The sequence below is a fragment of the Macrobrachium nipponense genome, chromosome 13, assembly GCF_015104395.2.
Source record: "Macrobrachium nipponense isolate FS-2020 chromosome 13, ASM1510439v2, whole genome shotgun sequence".
Classification (NCBI taxonomy): domain Eukaryota; kingdom Metazoa; phylum Arthropoda; class Malacostraca; order Decapoda; family Palaemonidae; genus Macrobrachium; species Macrobrachium nipponense.
This window is the reverse complement of record NC_087206.1, coordinates 82,193,763-82,215,016: the sequence shown is the minus strand read 5'-3', so window position 1 is coordinate 82,215,016 and position 21,254 is coordinate 82,193,763. Positions and strand designations below refer to the sequence as shown.

The 21,254-nt window shown below is 44.9% G+C and overlaps 1 protein-coding gene across 2 annotated transcripts in view; it reads left to right on the top strand.

Moving 5' to 3' along the window:
* The window catches only part of LOC135225894 (PAX3- and PAX7-binding protein 1-like), a 152,922-nt gene that overhangs the window by 41,760 nt on the left and 89,908 nt on the right, over nt 1-21,254 (top strand). For both annotated transcript variants that reach the window (XM_064265474.1, XM_064265475.1), the window contains exons 2-3: nt 12,304-12,482; nt 13,518-13,683. In XM_064265474.1, the coding sequence (XP_064121544.1) occupies nt 12,304-12,482; nt 13,518-13,683 (345 nt within the window). The remainder of the gene's footprint in view (nt 1-12,303; nt 12,483-13,517; nt 13,684-21,254) is intronic.

Here is a 21,254-nt window from a genome sequence, read left to right as displayed (position 1 = left end):
CTTCCTATACCAGAACTGGAGGCTCTCTCCTAGATCTGGAGTCTCCTTCAAGATCTCAAGGAAATCAAGAGAGACCTTCGGTGGTGGAACAACCCACTTCGATTTGTGGAAGGAATGTCTCTCTACATGCCGAACCCAGCCATGTGTTGTTTTCCGACGCATCGGAGGCAGGTTGGGGAGCGACACTCGGGACAAGAGAAGTGTCAGGCACCTGGAAGGGGGATCAGGTGTCCTGGCACATCAACAAGAAAGAGTTGATGGCAGTCCTGGATGGCATTGAAAGCCTTCGAAACTCCACGTCCGAAATGCAGTAGTGCAGGTCAATTCGGACAACACAACAGCCTTGGCGTACATTAAAACAGGGGGGGACGCACTCCTTCTCCCTGTACGAAACAGCAAGGGATCTTCTGCTGTGGTCTCAAACAAGGAAGATCAGTCTTCTCACCAGATTCGTACAGGGAGAAAGGAACGTCAGGGCCGATCTACCTGAGCAGGAAGAATCAACTCCTGCCTTCCGAGTGGACCCTCCACTCAGAAGTATGCCAAGACCTGTGGAGAAGATGGGGCAGACCTCACATCGATCTCTTTGCAACAGCAAAGCAACGCAAGAATCGAACTTTACTGCTCCCCGATCTCAGACCCAGGAGCAGTATCAGTGGATGCGTTTCTCCTAGATTGGACAGGGCTAGACGTCTACGCCTTTCCCCCCTTCAAAGTAATAGGACAAACCCTCAAGAAATTTGCTATCTCGGAGAGGACAAGAATGACGCTAGTAGCTCCGTTCTGGCCCGCCCAAGATTGGTTCACAGAGGTACTGGAATGGTTGTGGACTTCCAAGAGCACTTCCACAAAGACAAGATTTGCTCAAACAACCCCACTTCGACAGGTATCACAGAAACCTCCCCGCTCTCAATCTGACTGGCTTTCGACTGTCAAAAGTCTTGTCAGAGCGAAGGGGTTTTCAACAAAAGCTGCTAAGGCTATCGCCTCAGCTAGAAGACCTTCGACCCTTAAAGTCTACAGTCGAAGTGGGACGTCTTTCGCCGTTGGTGCAGGAACCAGAAGTTTTCCTCTTCCAGTACCTCTGTGACTCAGATAGCAGATTTCCTAGTTTTCCTCAGAGAAAAATGCGGTTTGGCAGTATCTATATCAAAGGATACCGTAGCATGCTGGCTCGGTGTTCAGACATAGGAATTTAGATCTTTCGAATAACAAAGATCTTCATGATCTTTTAAGATCTTTTGAATCTTCCAAGAAAACTTCGAACGAAGTTCCAAGTTGGAATCTGGATGTGGTTCTTCGTTTCCTGAGGTCCGCTAGGTTTGAACCACCACATTTAGCCTCCTTCAAAGATCTCACGAGGAAAGCGCTCTTTCTCATGGCTTAGCATCTGCTAAAAGGGTTAGTGAGATTCATGCCCTAGAAGGAAGGGTAGGTTTCAAAGGAGATTCCGTGGTTTGTCCTTCCTTCCTTCGTTTTTAGCAAAAAATGAGAACCCTCAATCCTTGGCCAAGGAACTTTTGAGGTTCGTGGTTTATCTGCCCTAGTAGGGGAAGAACCTGAAAGAACTCTTTGCCCTGTTAGGAGTTTAAAATATCTACCTTCAGAAGAAGAAAACCCTTAAGGGCATTGAAGACAGACTATGGTGCTCTGTAAAGGACCCCAGCAGACCATTGTCGAAAAATGCGCTGTCTTTCTTCATTAGAAGTGTTGTGAAAGAAGCACATAGATCTTGTAATGAAGAACATTTCAAGCTCCTAAAAGTCAAGGCTCATGAAGTGAGCAATTGCCACTTCCTTGGCCTTTAAGAAGAATATGTCTCTTCAGAATCTGATGAAACTACATTCTGGAGATGTAATTCAGTATTCGCCAACCACTACCTAAAAGACGTCAGTATTACGTATGACGATGCTTCGCGTTAGGCCCGTACGTATCGGCGGATTCGGTGCTGGGCAGGGAGCTGGAACATATCCTTAGTAGTTTTTTCCCTTGTTTTTTTGGTAATTGAGTTCATATGGTGTATGAAAATGATGCAGGTAGGCATCTTTTTTCGTTCGTAATGCTAATAACGTTAGTTTGGTTAGGTGATCGGATTTGGTTTGAAGCTCCCTGCGTTGGTAGTGGACAGGTTCTGTCATAGAAGAGGGCGAACCCCCCATTGACATGATCCGACTTGGATTCTACTAAGTAAGCGGATATCAAGTCCCGTTAGTAGACCCAAAGAGTCTTTTCAGCTGTAGGTCACGCCCTCGCTGTAGCTCTTATGGCTATGCAGACTAATAGACAGTATCTATGAAGTCTTTAGCCTAAACAGGTAAGAACCAAGGTTATGTTTATCCTACAACAGGTGTTGTTTACCTTTTCTTTGTTATTTTTCTGTCTTGTACCTCCACCAAGGGTGTCAATCAGCTAAGTATATGTCTGACAGGAAAGTTCATGTACAAAAATGATATTGTTATTTTACAATAAAGTTTTGTACATACTTACTGGCAGACATATACGATTGATGGCCCGCCCAGCCTCCCCTCAGGAGACAGGTATAAGAGAGAAAAAATCTGGCAAGAAAGGTATGATGGTTCTTACACCCGCCTCCCAGCGGCGGGTAAGGTAGATCACCTGACCTACCTGTCGCGTTAGCCGCGAGTTTTGAATTCTGTCGTGACGTCAGAGACGTAAGCTAAGTATATGTCTGCCAGGTAAGTATGTACAAAACTTATTGTAAATAACAATATCATTTTCATATATTTATTTTGATTGTAGCAATACTCTTTTTGGATCAGTTTCCGAGCTTACCCGGAAATTGATCCTTTCCCCTTTTTATTTTTTTGAATGAAGTGAAATCGCAGTGCAGTTCTTTTTCATTTTCATATTTTATTGAGATTGCATTGTTTACTTGGATCAATGTTTCCGCTATTTCCCGGGAATTGATCCTTCCCCTTTTTATTTGTATGAAGTGAAATCGCAAGCGCAGTAGTATTCTTTTTCATTTTCATATATATTTTGATTGCATCAATTCATTATGGATCAAGGTTTCCATTCATAATCGGGAATGGATCCTTTTACCCTTGCGCTCGGTACCGAGGGCGCAAATGCGCTCGATCCGAGCCCTTATTCATTGTGAAGTGAATCGTAATGCAAGATTCTTTTTCATTTTATTCCTTTTATTATTGATTGCATCAATATTTATTTGGTTCAAGTTCCGCTCAGTCAGGGAATTGATCCTTATGCCCTTGCATTCGGGCCGAGGGCACGATTGCTCTTGGGCTCTTATATTATTGTTGGGTACATGGGTGCTGTGCGGGAGTGGGGAACGAGAAACCCCCCCCCCCCCCCCCCCCCCGCTCAGCTCCCACAGATGGCCCTTCCCCTTGGGGGGGGGGGGGGGAGGTTATCGGCGTTCTTCTCCTCGCCCGATCCGTCGAGCGCGGGGGAGGGCGCTCGGTGCCCGATGTACAATTGTATTCGGGGTCTTCCACTCGTTCGGAGAGGGCTCACCCCCCCGCGCGAGGGGACTTCCCCCCCACTAATCGCTACTACTGTTATTTCCGCAGGTGCTACTGCCACGAGGGTGGACCTTGGTGAGGTATGGGCGTCCTTCCATTTGCAGGGCGTGCTAGTGTCCAGGGGCTGCGGTTCTATGTCTGGGCCTACTGCGGTCACCCATGGAGTGGTGACCACGCTCCAGGTGACGACGTCCCTCCTCACCTGGTGTACTCGCCTCACGTGGTAACAGTCTTGCCTACAGCCGCTGTGAAGTGCCGTTCGCCGTACCGAGAGAGCGTGCCGCCACCGCTCGTGGTTGCCGCGCTGCAGCGACCACACTTCCGCTGCCCTAGAGCTCGCCCCTGGACCTGCCACCGGTACCAGGATGTTGCTGGCTGCTGCTCCACTTCCTGCGCCTGGCTGTCCTGCCGTTGCTGCGCTGGCTGTGCCCTGCCGTTGCTGCGCTGGCTTGTCCCTACCGATGCTGTGCTGGCTGTGCCTGCTGTTCCTGAGATGCCCATACCTGCTGACGTCGTCCCTGTTCGTGGTGGTACTACCAGACTATGGTCTGTCTGTACAGGTGCGTCCGGCCCTGTGGCTTCGGCTACAGCAGCCACCCCGGCTCCGCCCTGGATGGCAGATCTTACGTCTGTCCTGAGGAAGCTGACGAAGAAGAGGAGGAAGGTGTCGTCGTCGTCGTCTTCATCTTCTTCATCGTCGTCGGCTGCCGCCTCTTCCCCTTCGACTTCTAAGGCTTCACAGCCGAGGAAGAAGGTTGCCTCCTCCCTCCTAAGAAGTCTCCCTCGGGAGCTTCTCGGGACCCGTCTCACCTCGGTGGGACGGGAGGGTTCCTTCCGCTGGTCCTCCTGCTCCTTCGGGAGCGGGGCCCGTCTCTTCTTCCGCAAGGAGGAAGACTACGGGGACCAGAGGAGTACCGGCTAACACCAGTACTTCTCGCCCTGGTGTCAGTGGTTCTGCCACTGCATCAGGGTCCGTCCGGCCTCTCGTTCGCGGGAGGTACCGAGTGTACGGTCGCCTACCAGCGACCGTGCAGCCAGGAAACCAGACCTCGGAGCTCGCTCAGCGTCAGGTTCACGGCACGGGCGGAAGACTGGTGACAGCCGCTCACGCGACTCACCAGACCAGCTCTCGCTCTCTCGCGGCGACCAGCTGGCTACCCGGGGACGTGACGGTCCAGACCGGCCACGGGCTGAGGCTGGGAAGAGGTCCTCCCTTCCGTTCGCCGTACCAGCCACGGCTGGAACCAGCGACGTGACGTGCCGTGAGGACAAGCACCGGTCTCACTGTGACAGTGGAGCCTGCAGGTCGCCTGACCGTCCCGCTCTCACAGAGAGCGATCGGGTACGGCAACCAGCACCACTCTTCTGACACTCGAGATCGGGGGCCGCTGTGCTCAGTCCAGCCGTTCTCCACAGCGAGACGGTTCGACCAGGCCTGCAGCTCGATCGCCACCGCGGGTTGACGATCGCCTGCAGCCCTCCAAGCCTGCTGGTTCTGCCAGCGAGCGAGGAGGGAGCGTCAGGTCTGCCCTCTCCCGTACCTCAACCTCCTCGGGTTACACCGGGAGGAGCGAGGTATTGAGGAGTGATCGTGAGGGGTGCGCCCCTCATGATCCCACCACGACGCCCTACGTGCCAGGCACGTTCTTGGACCGGCCCAGGACATATGCGCAAGTGGATGGAGAAGACCGAGAGGGGCTGTCGCTTTTTCCCCCTTCTTAGGAGGAAGGTTCTCGGAATATGCTCTTGTTCGAAGGGCTTAACGGTCCCACTCTGCAAGATGCTGTGACTTCGAGATCCAGAGGAACTTTGCCGAGGTTATGGCGCTGATTCGTCAGCACAACGACCTCGGGGAAGGATCGCCGCTCCCACCAGCAGAGCCACGTCTCGGCTCTGAGTCGTTTTGGGGCGAGAGGGAACCCAAATCGACGGTGGGTCTGCCGCGATCGGAGCTTGCCGACTGTGTTGAACCAGGTAGTCTCTCGTCTCCGGACAAGAAGGCTCTCTCAGTTCTGGCCGGTCGAACAAGCTACTTCACCTCCTTTACTGCGACAGAGGCGTTTCTACGTGTCTTTCGGACACCGTATTTGAATACCCTTCGGTCCTCCTGAGGTTTCGACCTCGACGAGGACTGGAATGAGTCGGCGGACAGTATCGGCTCTCTCCTGTCAGGTGTCGATCAGCCCCACCCAGACGACGTTCACAGTGGCGGCAGACACTTACCTACAGTATGAGTTCGTAACCCTCCTCGGGAAAACGTTTTCTCCTGACGATACGTTTTCCCAGGCTCTGAGAGGCCATCGCCGTAAGGCGATGGCTGCTCCTTTTCTTCTCCAACTGCTAGTTCCGCTGGGAAGGCGAGCCAGTATCCAATTCCTCCCCCATTCCCTCTCTCCTTACGGCTACGAGGGAAAGGGGAGGGATCCTACAGAGATTTCTCTGTAAGATCCCACGTTAGGGCTGCGCTAAACACCGGGGACCTTCGGGTCCTACCTGACATAAGCCCCCGGTCATTGAGGAGGGATCCTGCCCCTTTCTCGATTTCTACGGGAATCGAGAGGACCACCAGCCGATATCGTTTGACAAATTCGGTGGGGGGTTTCGCAGAGTGCTTAGAATTCTAACGGAATTTCTAGCGCACTCAGAGTGTTCGAGTTTTTTACGATCTCCAAACACTTAGGCGAGACCACGGTCCAAAGTGAGCGAGAATCCCCGATAATTGTTACACGATAATCGGGAACCTCGCTTATGCTCGAATTCCTGTAATTTCTAGCATTTGGAAGAAGACTGCTGCGGAAAGAAGAGTATCTCACAGTAGGCGATTAAACCTGGAATAGAGAAGAACGGACGGGAACTTCCAGTTGGCTTGATCTATCGTCTTCGGTATTCTGTTCACCATTGAAGCTTTCCTTTGGGAAAGACTTCTCCTTCACTCTCTTGACTAGAGAACGAAGGCGGTCGATCTCCAATCCTTATTCTCATTCCTCGAGGGGAAAAGAATTTAGGATGGAGGTCGTGGTACAGAACCTACAAATATACGACGTATATTACCCTCGCGACATGATTCTTTTAACAGTTGAATTGTCCGGGGGTATAGGCGCATACCGTAGTTAACTCTACGTTTGTGACCGAGACGAATTGTATCTTAATTGAACTGCAAACTCGGGGTTGCCTTGCAACCTCCCAGCAGTTATCAGTTTCGATTTTAGATACTTGGTATTGTCATGACACCCAAATCAGCTTTTGTATTTACCGAAATCCGTTTCGGTTAAATATAATTGCTCGAGCGTATTCTTTATGCTCGATGGTTCTAGCCGAACGCATTCCTTCGTGGAATAATGGATTACCTGGCAACTCAGGATGACGAGTCACGACCGAGCTACTGCGTATTGAACTGCCTGATAGCGGCTCAGTCTCGGAGATGAACGGTCGGTACGTCTCTCTCTCCCCTGGTTTGATTGACTACCGAACCGTATCTCTGCCCAACAATCATGGACTTAGGTCTCTGATTAACGGGGCTTCTCGCAATAATGAAGGACCATCTACTGCTGTGACGCTCGATTTCATCGCCTTCGACATTGCGAGAATTTTCAACAGAGATATCTCTTGGACTCTTTCATCTTTCTGTTTACCGCACGGTAACAGAAGTCTGTACTAGTCACCGCTGCATCGCACCGCGATAATGCGAATGATTTTTGCAGACATCTGAGTTTGTCTTCATCTCGTATTCGTAGGTGTGCAATTATTCATTGCTCGCCCCGAATTAACAGATATGTCAGAAGACATCGCCTACTCTCCGACAGCTCTACTTCCAAATGTTCAGCCCATGAGAAGCAGTTCTTCAGGCAGTATTTCCCTGTCTTCATTACTGAAAAGCGCTCCGCTTTTATTGCAACTACGATCCTCACCGGACAGCAATGAATGCGGTTAGCGTTCTCAGTCTTTGTAGCACAGGTTCAGAATCTTGAGAATCCTTCTCTCGGTTCAGCTGTGAAGACGTAGGTTGCATTTTCTGTACACCTTCGTCTTCACGACACATAGTGTGTTTCTCCTTTGCCGAGAATCAACTATACTATTGAGATATCTTGCCATCAAGGACCTCGGTCTCTAGAAGGCAATTGACTTTCGCCTGTTGGGCACATGCCTTAAGAGAGTCATCACCTTGCCTTCTGGCATCGGTGACGAAACAAATTATTTGTTTAGTCTCTTGGCATAACCCTTTTAAGGCGAAGGTCACGTGACTTGCTCGGGGTGCTTGGACAACTTGCCTCCTACCGAACGCAGTCAGTCGGCAGCTGTCAGAGCGCCCAAGTCTGTTACGAACTTCGCTGTGGGACTTAGTTCGGTTGTTCCATAACAGTCTTTTCTTCGTCCTAACGGCTTGTCACAGTACCCATACCATCGACACCCACCATTGAGTGTCGGTGTCCTATCCATACCGAGAAGAACAACTTCGCTGCAGACGGATAGACCAGTATGGGTACAGGACATCACCGAAGTCGAGAAGAGGATAGGTCATACGACCATTCCCTTCTTTTCCTCTGAGGTAATTGCATGACTTTTCCTGCGAAGTCAGCATCCAGGGGATGGGGATTCGTGACGCTCGATTTCGTACCGAATTCGTAGCGAAGACTCAGAACCCTTCGGTTCTGACGATCGGTTAGAGTCCTTCACAATCCCCTCCCTAATGGACTTCACCGCCTTCGATGCGAAGGAGATGCTGCTTTGTCCTGTGAAAGCGCGACCGCGCTTTCTGAAGAAACTCGACATCCAGGCTGAGTGTTGAAGACTCTTCGTCAGCACCAAGATGACCTAGAAGTACACTCCCTCGAGTTACACAAGAATTCTTCTCCGTGGCCGCAGGTACTGAAGGCAGGGGTGGTGGACAACCAGACCATGGCACCTCCTTCTACCTTTTGGATATTGCCCACAGGTCCTTGGATCGTTTTCCTTGGGACCCGTGGTGGCTGCTCAACACGTTGTGTAGCTAACCCAGACCCTCGCAGGCTGAACAGCATCGAGTCCTGGTGTGACTGTAAGAATAGATAAGTGATGAGAGTGGACTGGCTCTCTTCTATCTTTTTTCTCTCCCCTACCTGTGGTAGAGGGGATACGGTCATCACCTTGCTGGATAAGGACGAGATGCAGGTGAGCTACTCGATGGAGCCCCATCCTATCCCTTTCACTAGGGATGGGAGTGAATATCCACCACTTCCTCCTACAAGGGGGGGAAGTGGATGCCAACAAGAGACAAACCATAACTTTATGTTGCCTCTTGCAAATAGGAACTTGTTCTTGTTTGCTGGTACGAAGAGATACGCTTGCCTCTCTCTTAGTACTTGGTCCAGAGGTCTGACCATTGATCCTGCGGTGCACACCCCGATCAATCGGATAGAGGGCTTGGATCCCTCCCTCGCTCTTACGACCAGGGAGGCATTCCAAGGTTGGGCGAACACCAGTCTGTTCACAAAAGACTCAGATTCCTCCCACCAAGAAGTGAGTCTTCCTATTGTAAAAGGACCGAAGGTTTGTATGCCGTGTCGGAACAAATGACAATTTGTCCAAAATTGCATTTTTCCTAACTATACAAACCTGAGGTCCTTTTACACATAGTCCCACCTCATGCCACCCCCTCACTCTGCAGTTTTTGCTTGGGCCAAAAGCAAAGCAAAAGTGAGTTGTTTACCTCCCAGTCGCGCGCGCGCCTGTCGGACAAGCAGTTAACTACCGAACCCCTTGTTCGAAAGCTTACGACCTATCCAGCTGCCGCTAGTACCTTCCTATTGTAAAAGGACCTCAGGTTTGTATAGTTAGGAAAAATGCAATTTTGGACAAATTGTCATTTTAGCGGGAGGCATGCAAAACACTGTCCTTACTAGCTCTTTCTTGGTTAGCATCCAGCTATCCAGCGATTGAAGAGCTCTCTTCATAGAAATCGTCGGTCTCATCTTCAAGAAAGCCGACGATTTCGGCGTCTTAGCGCATGAAAAAAGTGAACGAGGCGAAGGAGGAGCGGCAGGATCAATGCATCTCCGTATTCCTGGAGGAGAGAGCTGTCAAAACTTTGTAGTTGACAGCCCTTCTTTGCCGTGAGTCTCGTCCTCTGAGTCCTCTTTTCTAAAATCGGATCAGAAGGAGAGGCCACTTCCCCTTCCGGTCTTCCTGTCCAAAAACTCTCTACGGGAGACAAACTCCTAATAGGAGAGGGGCTAAGAGAGTTGTAAAGAGCTCCTATGCCTGTTTGGCTCTTCGTACTTGGCTGGCTTCTCTTCGCGCTTGGCTGGCGCCTCGCGCCTGGCTGGCGCCTCGCCCTGTCGTCTCGCGCCTGGCTGACGCCCTCCTGGCTGACTCCTCGCGCTTGGCTGGCCTCCGGCGCTGGCACTCCTCGCGCTTGGCTGGCCTCCATCGCCTCTGCCTGTCGGCGCCTCGCGCCTCTCAAAGCTCTCGCGCCTGACTGACGCTTCGCGCCTGGTTGGAGTCTCGCGCCTTTCTGGTGCCACATCCTTGTATGTCAGATGCTTGTCTGGCGCCTCGCGCTTGGCTGAATCCTCACGCCGGTTGTTGTACCTCGCGCTCGGCTGAAGCTGCTGGTCTGGCAGACGTATCCCATCTGGGAATATCCTCGCGCCTGTAAAGCGTTTCTCGCTTGTCTGACGCTCTAATCCTAGAAGACGCTTCTCGTCTGTAGGACGCCTCGCGCTTGACTGGCGCGACGCGCTTGTCTGGCGAATCAAAATCGTCCAAAGAGTCTCTATCCGAGTCAATCTCAAAGACTCACGTCCCACAGGAGCCTCACTCCTGGCGGGAGAAGGAAGACGGGTCTTTCTTGACCGGCAGTCTCACGTCTTTCTTACGAGGAGATCCTTCGAAAGGACTCCTACCAAGGCGGATAGCTGTTCCTGCACCGCCAAAATGATCCTCTTGGAAGCCTCTCCTGCGTCTTTCTTGAACGGGAGAGGGAGACCTCGAAGGAGTTTTGCCCACATCATGGGACGACAAAACCCTCTTCGCCTTCTTGATGAAGGAGGCGCTTCTTCCGAAAAGCGTTCTGGGCTTGAATCCAACACAGGATCTCTCCAGTGCCTTTTCAGGGGCCTGGACAAGTCCGAATCCTTCCACCCTCGTTTAGGAGAGGGAGAAGCGGACGAAGAGAAGCACTCTCTGAGGACGCTTTCCGATAGCGATCCTGAGCAGTCTGTCTATATACAGCGCCTGCTGAAGGGACGCCTGACCGTGGGGAATTCTCCACAACCTCCGTACGGCTTTTTCGACTTTCCTTCTCCTCTGGGGCCTGGGAGCTTGGAAGAGGTCTAGGCCTGGGAGCGTCGCAGAGACGGTCAGACGCCACCCCCCTCCACAACACTGGGGACACTCACTTCACTATAATCACTTTCACAGTCCTTACCTTTCATGGTAGCCATTTTGGATCTCATCCTGTGAAGAGTAGCTTTCAGCTCAGCAATTTCCGAGGCCGAATCTGAATGAAATAAAGCCAGTGAGGGCCCTGATACAGAATTAGAATCATAATTAAGAGAAGAGTTAGAATTATCCAAAGGCTCAATAGGCCTTGTACTACTACCCGCAATCTTAGATGCAGCCCTTCTGACTCTATCCCTTTCTAACTTCAAGTAAGAAGTTAGAGTCTTCCATTCCTCAACATTCAACCTCTCACACTCATGACAGGTGTTAGAAATAGAACAATCAAAACCCCTACATTTGCGACATACAGTGTGAGGATCAACCGAAGCTTTCGGTATCCTCACCTTGCAGCCTACATTCACACACATTCTCACACAACCACTTGAATCAGACATTCTTGAAGAAAAATCAAAAGCAAGTCCAAATCCAGTCCACAGTAGCGAATGCCAAAACAACGATCCAGGTACGTCACCAAAAGTCCACAAAAAGATGATCAATTGTCTAGAAAAGCGAATTCCAGTCAAGAGGTGGCAGCAACGATGTTGATACCACCGGCGACAGAAAATATATGAGTAGAAAACGGGAATGGTTCCTAGTCCTGCCGCCCAGGGCAGGCCGGTAGATCACCTGACCTACCTGTAGCGAGTGGCGCGAAATTTGAATTTCTGTCGGGGACGACGGAGTCTTAGCTATGTATATATCTGACAGGTAAGTTGATTGTATGAAAATGAGTTTTTATATGTACTTACCAAGTATAATTACATAATGGGAGCTCTCCCACCTCCCCTTATATAAGGACGTAGGGCACTAACAAATAGAGCTCTTCAGCTTTGTTGTACCCATTCATTCCCAAGAGTGGGCAGGACTAGTTGCCTACACCCAAAACAAAAGTGCACTACCACAAATTCCAAAATTTGTTTCCAAATTTTGAGCTGCTGTAGAGTAGAAACTCATAGCTATGTAATTGCAGACAGTCTCCAGTTACCAGCTGGGGTTCCTTCATGGCAGGGTTCTGGTAAACGAAAACTGCCATTAATTGAAAAACACTTTATTTATGGCGCCCATATCCGGTTAGTGATGCCTCTTTTAGGTATGTTATGGTGCTGTGATTCTATTTTTGGCACTATAAGCCAGAAAACAGGATCGCCATTAACAGAGTCCACCGATAACCGGGGACTGCTTGTACCTGATAAGTATATATAAAAACCCATTTTATTATAAAAAATATCATATTTATAGTATACATATTTCTTGATTCACAGTTATGGAGAGTTAATGTGAGTGAGTTGATAGCCAGATATTTATTGCATTGTTGTTTTCCTCATGGAAGAAATATTTAAATATAGAAACTGGAAATTTATCAAGAAATATTACTTTTCAGCTGATGATGGTATCATTTTCCAAGAGAAGAAATCCAGCCTTAGCTACAAGCTTCGGAAGGAAATGAAAAAAGAAAGAAAGGAGAAAAAGAGGGAAGAGAGGGAGAAGCAAAGACTAGCGGAAGGGAAAGAAAAATTGCGTGAAAAAGACAAGAATGGAGGACCAACTATGTCTGAATTGGTAGGGCAACTTAATCCAGATTTCTTTTTCAGGAAGACAGGTGAGAGGCAATGAATTGATAGAATAGAAATGTGTTGGATATTCCACCTGCACGCCACCAATAAACATATTTAATTTTGTGTTATGGATGACCACTGAGCTGTTGTCTTATTAATGTTATAAGCTCATAGTTGGATCCCATGGTTTTATGCAGAATTATAAGTTACTAGGCATTTTAAGATGTAAGTAGTGTGAATAATCAGGGAGGATAGTGTTAAATAGTGTTAAGTGAAATTGACTAACAATGAAAACCATGAGAAGGTAAATATTATAGAAATATACTCTTGGATTTTTATGTAGAAAATGTTCTTATGTTTGTAAAAATCATTCCATTAGATGTAATGTATTGATTCCCAAACCTCAAGTTTGAGATGAAAATGTTAACTACTGTAGTGTGTCCTTGTATATTGGAATCACATTTTTCTGTTAAGATTCCACTACATCTTAGCATTTCCAGTATACAACTTGTAATATATGTAAAATTTTCTGGCTTAAGAGTATCAAGTATATTATTCCTAATACATAGATTGTTAACCATACAAGAATGAACTTGAGGTGTGGGCATGATAGTAGGGGCATTAATGCAGAAGATTCAAGCTTATTTTGAATTGAAGTTATCGTAAGCTTTTTACGTTAGTTTTGGTTTTGCATTTATGGTACAGTATTATTTTTTCAAAGTTGCTTATTTGCAGGAATATATTGCGTATTTTTATTTTAAGATTGTCTTTCAGCTATTGTGTGGCGTTTGTTTAACACAGATCCGGTTATATAATGGACACTTGGAGATTGTTATTGAAAGCCTCTTGTAGATAACCAGTATTGGAAACAACTTTTATTATTCCTTCTTCTCTTATGTAGATAGAAAAGTAACATATCATGTGAGCTTTACATTTTCAAAACACATTTCCTAAGCATTAGAGGAAATTCTTTTCTGTATACTGGTCTACTTTTGATATCTTCTATTGGTATTTCATCCCTTTTATTCTGTCATTACAGGATGAATTGGGTATCAGAATTGTTAACGGCAGAGAGGCAGAGGCCATTGCTGCCAAGCCAGGCGACTCGGATGAAGATGATCCGGAACTTCCTGGAAAACACAAGTTTCGATCTGTGAAGTCAAGGACCTCCCAGTCTCTTGACCCATGGAAGAAAATTTTACAAAGTAATATGCATGACTTGCACTTCTTTCTGTTGCTTTTTTTTTTCTCTCCCCATACAGTTTTCATTTGACAGGTTTGGTGATTTTAGTCTCTTAACTGAAAAACATTCTCTCCATCCAATTAAGATCTTGAGAATAAAGTTCACTATTGCTGCAGCCAGTGTGCCCAATCTCATGGAGTACTTGGAAATATGTAGCCTGCTGCAGTGGGCATTCCTTGGTACCATTGCCTTGGTATTGTATTTGAGCAATATGAAAACAATTTTTAATTCTTTATCTAGTTATTGTCTCGTTTTTGTTGCTATATGTTTCAGGTGCCACTGTTTATCCTGTATTTGACCCTGTGCGTTTGTGAATGTTCTATTGGTAGTCATACTAATGTGTTATTTCCCATACTTTCTTATGAAGAATATGTAGTATGTGCTAGAATAAGGTGCGTACTTAATAGTTCCCCGTATACTCTCAATTGAGGAAAAGGTATGATTTTCTTTAGTGATTGATACATAAAAAGAACTCTAATCCCTGTATATTGATCTACTTTCACCACAAGATATAAAACGGGGCATTGAAAAACTAAGCCCTATTAATAATAATAATAATTTGCTCAACAAACCTGTTAGTATCCTTAAGCATTAAAAAGTCAGGTTGGGGATGTTGTACTGTGGAATTAGGAGTAATGATGCAGTAGGGCATGATATGGCATAGTTCAGTTTGGAATTGGTTCCAGTTATAGTTTTCCTTTATTGATATCCATAACTCTTCATTTTCGTAGATACATGAGGAAGGAGAATCTTTGAATTATTAACAAAACATTTGTAAAATATTATGTTCCAAATCATGGTATATCATCCAGAGACTGGCTTATAATTACTGTGCATTATTAGAAATTTTAGATATTTCATAAATTTTACTGTTTTATAACTTTGACACAGAGGTAATAGTTACATTGCTAAAGGGACGATTATTTACAAATAATAGAGCATCACGAGTAATTTTTAATGGAACATTTGGTTACCTTTGAAAATTAATTATATAGAGAACGATATGGTCTTTATACTTCAATACTGATTATGTGACCGAGTCTCGCAAAAACCCATCAATTGTAATTAACTCGCATAAGTCATTGAAATATATGTACCAACGCCATAAATGCTCATAAAGGTGTAATGGCAGTCACCATTGCACATGTGAGCAGATCCTTAGATCCAAAGCTGTTACAGTCAGTATTCATTTGTTTGCAGTGGTTTTTAAGTCGTGTTGCTACCATACAATTGTCAAAGGTTTTTCTGTGTTGTGGAACTTACTTTCTATTCAGTTGTAGTTATCTCATTTGTTTTTGCTTTTGTGACAGTGATTGGCAGAATTCCCAGTCATTTCAGATATGGAAAGATGATCATCATTTGTCAGTTTTCATCCCCTTTTAGAATGCACCTCACTTTTGACCAACAGAATTTTGAAGAAAAATAAACAAAAATAAAGTGGTAATACGCAAGTTGAGGGCGTTATTTTGTTTGAGGCGCTGCATACATTCAGTTGGTTCATTACATGGAAGTACCTTGGATTAGGGTGTTTTTTTCAAATCCACTTATTTGAAGAGTAAATAAACTTTTCTAAAGTTTGACATACCAGCAAACTGAAAAATTAGAACAGTACTAAGTAATGTATATGATACAAGCTGCCAAGCTGTGTTACATCAGAGATTTTCTTGACCAACAGTGTCTTAGTATGTGCAAATGGACGGGGGCTGCAGCGGCTGCAGTACTTTTAAGATTGATAGAATGTAATATAGACTTACGCAGCAGTTTTCTTAACAGTTAAGGGAAACTAAACACTGGATAAGAAAATATTTAGAATACGGAATGAAACTTTGTTACACAATTGCACGTTAATGCAACATTGCAAGAACATGGTATCTCAAGTAGAATGGAATAAAAATAGAGTAAAATCCTCACAATACAGGTAGCTTACAACAAGAAAAAACAATCTTCATTATTTGAAAGTATTTTACACATTGTTACCAAATATAAAAAGTCAAGAGTGAATTTCTTAAGAAACTAATTGAAAAGCGACATATATATTAGAAAGCACTTTGACTATGATTTACTGACTGTATTACAGTTTACTGATAAACCCTCTTAGCTCTACAATTTTGTTTGTTCCGACACGGCATACAAACCTTCGGTCCTTTTACAATAGGAAGGTTACTAGCGGCAGCTGGATAGGTCGTAAGCTTTCGAACAAGAGGTTCGGTAGTTAACTGCTTGTCCGACAGGCGCGCGCGCGACTGGGAGGTAAACAATCACTTTTGCTTTCGGCCTGCTGGCGTGTAGACGTGTGTATCATCGCTCTCTGCCCGCCTCATCGTCGTTGCTTTCGCATGGTTGTGTTTTTCTTTTTCTATTTATCTAGTGAAACTGAATTGTAAGTACAATCATTTCATCTTTATTTCCATTGAATTCAATTGTGAATTAAAGGATCTTAGTTTCTCCACGCCCTCCGATTACCCGAGGTGCCGGGAGACTGAAGGGCGTAACGTGGACGGGAATTCATTATTTCCCAGAAAATGATCTTCGGTATTTGTTGGTTATGCTCGGTTTGCCGATGGGCGGGGACGAGCGCTCGCTCCGAGCTTATATTTTGGTTGGAAATTGTAGATGAGATGGGAAAATCGTAAGTAAGTACCCTTTGATTATATATTGTATAATTGTTATGGGTATAGATAAGTGTGATTATATATTGTATAATTGTTATGGGTATTTTATGCATTGTTGAAATATGGTTGGTGTCCTATATATAGACAACATGTGGTAGATTCTAGAAGGTGTCTGTTGATGTATTTAAGTTGTGTTGTGACGTCATAGGCTGTGACGTCATAGACAAGATGGCGGCGGCGTCGGCAGGATGTAAACAATAACACGGGGTAGTAGAAAGCACGTGTTGGTGTGTGGTTGGTAGGGGAGAGCTCTCTGTCTGGTAGGAGTTTGTTTTTTTGGGTCGTAAGTCTTGTGGTGCTGGTTTGTTTTAAGGTGATTTCTGGAGTGTACTGGAGTTGGAGAAAAGCGTACAGGTGGTAGATTATTCATTTTTATAGACAAAGAAAGGAGTTAGGCTAGGCCAAAATTCAAGAACTGGTAGCAGAGCGTGGTTGATCAAGATGCCTGGATCCGACAGTGAACAAAGGGAGACTACTAGATGGAGAAGGGAATGTCCTAGGTTTAGCGGGATACAAGAAGAATACAAAGAATGGAAAGGTCAAGCCGAAGATTGGCTATTGTTGTATGGAGAAGATACAAAATACCCGGCGATAGAAATGAGAATGAGCTTAAAAGGGAAAGCCCAAAGAGAGCTAGTGGAAGCATTAGATAAAGATAAACTTACTGGTACAGAGGGTCCAAAGTTAATCCTAGAGAAACTAGATAAAGCCTATCTAAAAGACTCGGTAATGGAGAATTACGGTAGAATAAAAAGATACCTTCTAATAAGAAGAGAATCTAGTGAAAATATGGCGGACTATTAATTAGATACGAGAAGGCAGCATCTGAGTGTGAAAGAGCAATGGGGAACAAAGGCGCGCTTGAAGGCGAAGTCAAGGGGTATCATGTAAATAGAGCAAGCCACAAATCTCACGGGAACAAAATCAAAAACAAAATGGTATTATCGGCTTGTGGGCAAGAAAACAAGCTAGAGTACGGAACAGTGTCGCAACAATGAAAGACTATTTGAGGGATTAGGGACTAAGAGGAACGGGAATGGTGGGTTTGTCAGAAGGCAATGCCAGTTCTGGGAGAGGAGGGAGGGAAAACCAAAGATATCGGGGAAGATGGACCGAGGAAGGGGTGGTAGAAATCCTATAAACAAGAAGGGAAGGTAACAGTATGTGCAATATGCAGCTCAGAATGGCATTGGGCTAGGGATTGTCCTCAGAATTTTCATAATAGGAAGAAAACTGAAACAAGACTAGAAGAAAATAAGGTAAAAACAAAAAACAGAAATGGGACAGAAGAAGAAGAGGTTTATGTAGGAGAAGTTAATAAAATAGTGGAAGCATCATGGGAGGTGGTTTGATGCAATTTTGGACACAGGGTGTAAATCAACAGTTTGCGGGGAATTGTGACTAGCACGTATTGTCATGGATTTGAGTCAGGAAGAGTTGAGGAGAATGAGGGACACTAGGACAGAGTCTAATAAAGTGTTTTAATTTTGGTGAGACATCTTATAAGTCCAGAGGAATAATAGAAATACCTGTGATACTAAAAAACAGAAAGTTTTATTTTGAACGACGGAAATTCTGCAAGGTGATATACCCTGGCTGATAGGTAAGCAAACCATGAGTAAAATGGGTATGACCCTAAATTTGAAAGAAAATTGTGTCATAGTAGAAGTAATTAGGGGGAATGAAAGTAGAGTTAAGAGAAGACGAACAGGGTCATTTAAGAGTGCCTATCAGGAGGAGGAAGGTAGAAGAATTATTACTGGAGGGTTGGAAGGGAAAGAATCCGAGGGAAATTAAGAACACAATGAAGAAATTACATTTACAGTTTGGTCATGGAAGTGGAGATAAAATATGGAAGCTAACAGAGGAAGCACAATGGAGTAATGGGTTAATCGAAAAAGAAAAAGAGGAAATAAGAAAGTTACTAACGGAACTGATTAAAAATTGTGAGGTTTTGTAAAAAAATACAAAAGAAACCCCGCCAAACCGGTAGTAGGCTTTTCTTGGAGTAAAACGTTCAATGAAGTCGTAGCGATGGATGTGGGAGAGATAGAAGAGAGAAAGTTCTTGGTAATAGTGGATATGGCAACGAGATATTGTCAGGCCTGTTGGATAAAAGATAAGAAACCAGAAACTATAATAAAGATACTTTTTGAGTGCTGGTTTGCTAGATTGGAGCAACCCTCCAAAAATATTTGTTTTCAGATAATGGGGGAGAATTTCAAAAAATGAAAAAGTAAGGAGGATGGCAGAAAAAATGGAATATTAAAGTATTAGCCACAGCATCAGATCTCCGTGGAGCAACGGATTATGTGAAAAAGACCGTAGGCATGATCAAGGGAAGTGTGGAGGAAGATGATGGAGGAAGAGGAAGTAAGAATTGGTCCCTAGCTTTGAAATGGGTAAGTGAGTGCTCGGAAAACTGTTTAATGAATAATAAGGGAGGTTCTCTCCCAACCAATTAGTATTTGGAAAAAACAAAAAACCCTTCACTGCCTAAACCTAATAGGAGAAAGAAAGTTTCAGTCCATGCAAAGCCCAGAGAAAAAGGGATGGAAGAGGGTATGGTAAGGGGGACCACTGAATGCCAATGCACAAGGCCAGAGAAGCATTTAAAAAAAAATGAAGTCCTGTAATAAAATAAGAATAGCGCTAAACAAAAAACAAAAAAAATCAGAGAACATAAATTTGAAGAAGCAGTGGTAGGAGACAGAGGTATTCTTATTTCATAATTGAAAATGGGGAAAATGAAAATGGAAGGGAGGACCTGCCTCAGGTAGGTGGGAGTATCGGGGAAAACAACAATAGTCCAAACAAAATGGGGATTCTTTAAGAGAAGTAAGCTAGGATACAGTGACAAGGATGCCAACGGACGATCACCAGACTACAGAAGAGGATAATCGGCTAGGAAGAGATAAATCCATGGGGTGAAAGGTCTAGGTCAGATGGCCCAAATGAAGGGAAAGTAGATTGGCGGAAGGAGAGGAGATAATGGGTGAGAGAAGGGAATTGGCAGGACACAGAAGGAGGGACTATAGAAAACGAGAGGTGGGGATAGAGGAAACAGTGGAAGATAAACGGGCAAAGTGGGTTCAACTAGAAAGCGAGTTAATGGAAGAGATACCAAAATTGCCCCCCAAAAAGGGAAATAGAGTTAGGGGCTATAAAAACAATGATACCAGGACAAGTAGAAAAGAATGGGACTATTTTAGGGTCTTTGCAGGAAAAAGATCAAGCCAAGCATGGGCTGATTAGTTACAAAATATACGAGACTCACAGTCAGGTGACAAAAGGGTGGGTTAACTTGAGAGGGATTATAGTCAGGTAGAAAAAATGAACGATGAAGAGGAGGTTGTTGCGGTGGATTTGAAAATAGAAGCATAATGAAGCTCAAAGAAAAAAGAACTTCTAAGTTGGAGAGATAACCAGGTATATGAGGAGGTAAATGATGTTGGACAAAAAGCTATATCTACAAGATGGATAGTAACTGAAAAGATAAAAGGGGGGGAGGGGGAAAGGATATGTAAAGCAAGATTGGTAGCTAGAGGGTTTGAAGAAGAAATGGCTGAGTGGGAAAAGGATGCTCCCACATGCAATGCTGAATTTTAAAATTCTGTCTAACCATAATAAAGGTGAAAAATTGGAATTGTTTATACATTGGATGTCAAAACTGCATATTTACAAGGTGACGAGATACAAAAAGAGAAGTGTACTTGAAGCCACCAAGGAAGATGGTTGGAGGGGGGATTATGGAAGTTGAGAAAACAGTCATATGGGCTCAAGGATGCAGCAAAAGCATGGTATTGTAAAGTGGTGAAAGTAGTGAAGGAGCTTCAAGGTGAGAGAAGTAGACTAGAACCTAAATATATTCTTTTTTTTTTTTGGAAAAGAAACAATAAATTGGAAGGCATTTTGTGTACACACGTAGATGATTTTTGCTACGGAGGAACTGAAGGATCTTAAAGGAAACGATTGGAGATTGAAAGGGAAATTGCAAGTAGGAGAACAAGAGAGTAAAGTTCAAGTATATAGAGTAGTAATAGAGCAGAAGGAGAATAGATTTTCCCTTAATCAGTGGCAGTATATAACATTCCATAAGAGAACCAGAGGCTAGAAGATATACTGGGTAATAGAGTGCTAGAACAAAAAGAGTTAACAGAGTACAGATCAGTGGTAGGACAGCTGAATTGGGGTATCACTACACACGATGCCAGAAATATCTATGATATTAGCGAATTAAGTAAAGCATTTAAAGAAGGAACAACTCAGGATATGAAGAAACTTATTAAAATTGTGAGAAAACTAAGAGCATGATGGGCGAAGTTACAATAAGTGAGATTGGAAGAAGAAAGGGTTTTATTGGGAAGCCTATGCAGACGCTTCATTTGGAAACATAGAGATGGCCATACTCAACTGGGTTTATAATTAGTTTCTTTGACAGATGGGAAGAGGAGAAGTCCCATATGGTGGAAGTCTAGGAAATCCAGGAGAGTGGCAAAATCCACCATTGAGCTGAAGCCCTGAGTGTTGGGAAGCTGTAGAAGGATTGATATTTCAAGCATTTGTGGGAAGAGGTAGTAGGAGGGAGAAAATTTAGAAGCCTTGGTTAACACTGATAGTAAAACACTAATGACCGCCATCAAATCGAGCACTGGTGTAAGTAGCAAGAGATTAAAAATAGATATTGCTGCAATAAGGAAACCATTGAATCCGGGAAATAAAGAGGTGAGATGGATAAAAGGTAAAAAGGAGCAAGTGCTGATGTATTAACTAAAAGCAGGAGTTTCAGGGAATGTATTAGAAATTATGTAGAGGTTAAAGAGTTGGAGGACGAAGGAAATTAAGAGGGGAATACTAGGTT